Source organism: Rhagoletis zephyria, unplaced genomic scaffold (genome assembly GCF_001687245.7).
Source record: "Rhagoletis zephyria isolate East Lansing unplaced genomic scaffold, Rhagoletis_zephyria_1.1 Rzeph_scaffold_01084, whole genome shotgun sequence".
NCBI lineage: Eukaryota > Metazoa > Arthropoda > Insecta > Diptera > Tephritidae > Rhagoletis > Rhagoletis zephyria.
Window position 1 is genome coordinate 59065 of NW_016158168.1, and position 6023 is coordinate 65087.

Genomic DNA, 6023 nt, shown 5'->3' on the forward strand with positions numbered 1-6023 from the left:
TTATTTTTAACATAACCATAAAGTAATAAAAATATATAAAGGAGGCGCCGGCGTTATTGAGCTAGCGCCATAAAAATTGCGCTATCACCCATGTCTACAATGGTGAATATAGAGGGGCTAACACAATCCAAATTAAATCTAATTATGTCCATCACATTATCAGTACTACTCTACACCGCAGGAAAATTATCCCTTCTTTGCAGCGCTCGGTAGCTCTACGCACAGCATCCGAATATCATACGGTATTCGGACCAGCCGGTCTGGTAGTAAGTGGCGCAACACCCACAGGCAACCGAGAGCAAACATTTTTGTGAAATAAAAAAACGGCATTGTGGTTAATATTAGCAGTCTGGCCAGGAAAGAAGTAAAATTGTTAGGATATCGAGCCGCGCCGCAGGTCGGCAGCTTGGCTACCCTAGAGTACTGGGTCAACATACGCTTTGGAGACTTTATTTACAACATAACACAGTTACTATATGGTGATGGGAAATTTAAGAAATACTTTCATGAAATGGTAAATATAGAAGGCTGTATGGAAATTCTAACACACACGAAGCAGCAGGGAAAGATGCTCACTTCAGAGCATTGTAGAATGGACTAGCGCAGAATATATGCAGCGACTAGGAAATTTGGTACTGTGGTAGATAATAAAAACTAAGCGAAGCTATAGTCGCCAGCGCATATAGGAGTTGAAGGAGAAATAGGATCATTTAGCCGAAATTTCTGCTGCCTCGATCTCGATAGGACATCAGCCCATCCTTTAAATATAAATAAATTCCGAACCAGAAGGGAAAATGTCGAACTAAGGGAACTGCACTGGCGTGGTACCTCGGGTATTCGCCAAGCTAAAAGCTATCATCATTACAGGCTTTGTTACAGGCTTGTATAATCTAGGAATTTGGTCAAGCGACCTATTTCGCCAAGGATACATTATTAAAACTGCTTCCCCGGGATCTGTTCTGAAATTTATAGAGTCTCGAGGGCATGCTGAGGTTCTGTGCTGAGCTGACTGTAAATGGGAATTTCGTATAAGCTCTTGTCGTTTGTTGTTTATCCTTATCTTTAAGGCCGTCTTGGCTCAACCCTTATTGTAGCTCCAGCATAAATGCTCGTCTAACCAATATATTTTATTTAATTCATTATTTTTCGCTTTATTTTACCGAATTTTATTTATATTTTATTGTATTTTTTTCTTCATAAATTTTTGTGATTATTACACGTTAAAAAATAAAAAAGTAGTAGTATCACCGTTAGTATCTTCCTCTCTCTCTCTCTCTCTCTCTTCCACTACTTCACTCTTCAAACTGAAGATTTTCAACCACTGTTTCCGATTTTTTAATAAGGTTTTTGGTGTACATACATATACATATATATCGCTAGCTTATAGTGAACAACTGCTAAATTGGTTTTTTTTTATTTTACAGAGCAGAAGAAAAGTACTTCTTATAGCCATTTTTATTCAAGTATTTCGCGAATCTTTGTATACAACAGTTTGCATATTTAAAGCAAAACAAGAAAACTGAGTTCAAAGCATTCGACGTTAATTAAAATATTTTTTATTATTCGTATTTTGGCTTTATCCAATTTTCTGTGACTCTTTTGGATTTAGAAAACTTGCCTCTCAATGAATATAAAAGGGATGAATTAAAAAAGTATCTTAATCCGTTTTAACATTCTCACAAAAAGTGGACTTAGCAACTTTTTACCTTAAGATAGCGATATGCATCTACATGTGTCAAATGCTTTTATAAACTTTATGATACAAATAATATTGATGCAAACGTGAACTTAAAAAAAACACATTTTCATCGAATAAAATTCTTTAAACTCATTTTGTTGAATATTTGTTTACAATTATTTCGTGGGTCTTATAAATATTTTTTTTTTTTTTTTCTTATCACATAAAGCAAAACTTTTCTGCGATGTTAGTATTGAGTACTTATTTGATCGGTATGTTTGTGTAAACATAAGTGTGTTTAAATAGGGATATTCACGATCCGGTGCATACTGTCTAGAATGGTGCATAGATAATGTGACCAACCGTGCTTCTTTCGGAAGTACAGTACTTCTTTTTTCGCTCTTGTACTTCGTACTTCGAAGTACAGTCAAGTGTACTTCTTTGCGATATTTTTTACTTCAGGAGGGAGATTCCGGTACCAGTTAGGGACAATTTTCGGGTCGCTATCGCACTTTCTGACGCATATGCAGCATATGTAGATAGCATAAATAGCATGATTATTGTTGTTTCATGTGTTCAAACAACAACAAATATAAGCCAATCATGTTATTTATGCTAACTATGCAACATGCTAAACAGTATGCACCGGATCGTGAATACCACTAATGTAGAAGGTGTATTTTACATTTATGCACAAACAGCGAAAACAGAAAATGTGTGGATATTTTATTTACTTCTTGTCTGCATGTATGTATGGATGTATTTACATGTGTATGTAAATTCAATAGGTTATCATATACAGCGCGCCCGATTTTCCACAGCAGAAAACATTTAGAAGTTAAATTAGTTGGAAATAAGATTTCTTTTAAATACCAATTAAGTAATTTTTGAAGAAAAACTTTTATTTTTATTAACTTTGATGTGACGAAAGAGCGCAGCGCCTTAATTATTTACAGTGTATTTTAGTTGTTGATAAATAGCGTTTTTTTTTCAGTGTAACATTGAAGTGAATAAAACCTAAATTGTAACGCTTTCTCTATTTTGTTTGGGTTTTTTGTGTTTGTATTTGATTTGTATTAAGCGTATGCACTGTATAGCTCACCTGTTGTCCCGGTTGCCCTGGCTGTTGCTGTCCGGGTTGTTGTTGTTGTTGTCCCGGTTGCATTGGCTGATTTGGATCGTACTGATGTGGATCTTGGCCCATCATATGCTGTTGCTGCTGCTGATGTGGTTGGCCTGGCATACCCATTTGACCGGGCATGCCATGTTGTCCAGGTTGCATTTGTTGTGGACCCATGCCCATTTGTTGAGGTCCCCGTCGGCCAACAGCGCTGCGCACATTATCTAAAAGTGAATTAATTAGGATGAATTATTTGGAATGTTAAAGGTACATACTAGAAAAGTGAGAAACGAAGTGTAAAAAACATCAATGCTTCTCTAAGAAAATTTCCAGGTAATCGGATACAATTTTCTTCGAAGTCAATTTTATAGATATATTAGATAGATATCACGAGCCCCAGTTTGTGGAGGTTCTGCTCTATTCGAGCTCTATTATATGCCTTACATATTTTCCCTTATTCCCTTCTTTTTAAATATTAAATTATTTTATCAAATCATTTACATTCTGTTCTACTTATATCCTTTTGGTAAGAAACTGGGGATCTAGAGGGTATTAAGAATACAACCAGACTAATTATGTTGTTGCGATTAATCTATCCCACAATCCCAGTTAAATTGTACATATGTATATTTTTGGCGTACCTACTTCACTTCGGTAAAAATTCGTCTCCAGTGGCTTGAGCGTATGCAAAGGTGTAAGGTCATGGTGAAGAATATCTTGAAAACCAATAATATGACATTTACTTTTTTTCTTAGCTAGTCTAAATTCTTATTTAGTGTCCGTCGTATGAAATCATGACGAAATTATTTACAAGACCTTCCAACAAGCGGTATGGATGCGGAAACAATTTTACAAGACAATTTGCCCAAGTGCAAATACATAAACAGTTTAAGTGAAGGGAAAATTCTCTATACTCTCACACTGCTACAAAAAGGATTGTTTTTTTTACAGCAAGCTCCACAAGTATTGGGTTTTTAGCTTCATTACAAAATACTTATTTTCAAATAAATATGGTCTTTGGTTTTGCAATTCAACTAGCCTTCAAACGCAGGCGTAGAACCTAAAAGCAGTTGATTCAATGGCTTCGATGAACCTATGTAACTCGTACGCATTTCAGAGTATACTTGCTCACGTTTCAAAGACATCCAGATTACAACAACACATCAACAGAATTCACCAAAAGCAAAAGTAAATGTAAAAAGGAAAACAAATATAAAGGTATTATATAAATAAAAACATCAAACCATAAACAAAGAATCTTTTAAAGAGTAATTAATTAACATAGGTGCATACATTAACTTATTTAGGTATGTATGTATTTCTGTATGTCCTAAGCCAAATATCTGCTCACCATTATCACTGATATCATCCTGATCGTGCTCCAAATCGGTGTGCGTCTCACTCAATCGCGCCAAGTCCTCCTGGGTGTGTGTGAGCAAAGGATTGTGTGGCGGCAGCGATGGCAACGATGTGGTATCACATTGCATAGAACCATCCTCGGCGTCGCGGAGTGTCGATAGAACTGCCTGATGGAATTCCAAGAGATCGTCACCTGAGTAGTAATAAAATAAATTTAAATAAAAAAGTGCACAGTGTAACAAAAAGGTCGGCAACTGTCCACCGAGTGTTTGAAGAAGAATTCTGAAATAAATGTTCCTCTTGACTCTTCCAAAGAAGCGTTTGCAATTATTAAATACGTATAAAGCATAGACGGACAGCAGCGTTGATTCGGATCAACTCGTTAACTCGAATTTATCTCGAGAATTAACTAAAGTTGATTTGGATTAAGTACTAGAGTTAATTCCCAAACTTAATTCGGATCAATAGAATTTTCGTTGACAACACTGACTAAAACTCAGAGAGCGTAGAATACAGCATGGGCATATACCTTTTCATCGATAATACAGTCATCATATAAATTCAGATAGGAATCCAATAAATTGAATAAAAGCTGTGACAGACGGCAAAGCTTAAGCATATATTCTGGCACACATATGCGCATAATAATTTTACCCTTACAGACGGCAGTAGTACGGATAAACGAGCCGCAAGGTCGTGGGTTCGAGTCCAGTCGGCCAGTATAATTTTCATTCTTATTTTTTATAAGTTCCATATTTTTTTACGTAGATTTCAGTTAGTTGTTGACTTTTTAATAAAACTCAACTCTAAAAATTTTAATTAACGAATAGTAAAATAAAAAAATGTGATATAAGATAAAGCAAATGAAAATAAAATAAAGTAAAATTAAATATATAAATCAAATAAAATAAAAAATAAATAAAATAAAATAAATAAAGCAAATGAAAATAAAATAAAGAAAATTAAATATATAAATCAAATAAGGTAAAAAAAAAAAAATATAAACAAAAAATTTTTTGATAATCGCTCCAACTGAGGATCGAACCTGGCAGCTACAGGCTTGTAGCCCGCAAATCTGACCACTCGGCTTCCGCGGGCGTGAAATTCGCCTGCTTTGTTTGCTTACTTGAACAAAAGACTAGTGATGTGCTGAATTTTCGGTACCCATTACTCGGTACCCAATACTTGAAAAAAAATTCGGTACTCAATCTTCCTTTTCGGTACCCGATACCGATTCGGTACATTAAACATTCATCATAATATACTATCATCATCAAAAAAATATAGAAAAAAGGTTTTTTCTTACCAGCGGTCATCCCTCGGCAGGCAATGGCAAACCTCCGAGTGTATTTTTGCCATGAAAAATTGCTTCTCACAAAAAATACAATCGCCGTTCGGAGTCGGCGTAAAACTGTAGGTCCCTCCGCTTTGTGTGACAACATCAAGGCGCACGCCACAAATCGGAGGAGAAGCTCGGCCAAACACTAACATATGTGTAAGCGCCAATCTATTATTATTATTATTATTATTATTATTATTATAATATACTATAGACTTGTGGTCAGCTGATTAAGTTTATTGACATTTTGACCAGTGTTGGTTTTTATTTTATTTTGATTATTTAATGTTTTTATTTTTATAAAAGTCTATCACATTAATAACCAGCACCATATTAGTCCACATTTCAAATTTCTTACAAAAATTATAAAAATTCAACAAACTTGACCAATTACACCTAAAAATTTTAAACTTTTTATTAAAAATTGTTTTAAAAATTTTAGGTATACACTTGCATAGCCCTTTAAATTCTAGTAGGTTAAACTGCAGATTTTAAAACACTAGAAAATTTCGTTGATTTTTAATATT

General features: G+C 34.7%; 1 protein-coding gene across 1 annotated transcript in view; it reads right to left on the reverse strand.

Annotated features, from left to right (window-relative positions):
• Positions 1-6023, reverse strand: part of LOC108362745 (RIMS binding protein) — a 79838-nt gene that overhangs the window by 49362 nt on the left and 24453 nt on the right. The window contains exons 9-10 of the mRNA XM_017615864.1: positions 4150-4350; positions 2781-3043 (exon numbers count right to left, since the gene is read on the reverse strand). Of these exons, the coding sequence (XP_017471353.1) occupies positions 2781-3043; positions 4150-4350 (464 nt within the window). The remainder of the gene's footprint in view (positions 1-2780; positions 3044-4149; positions 4351-6023) is intronic.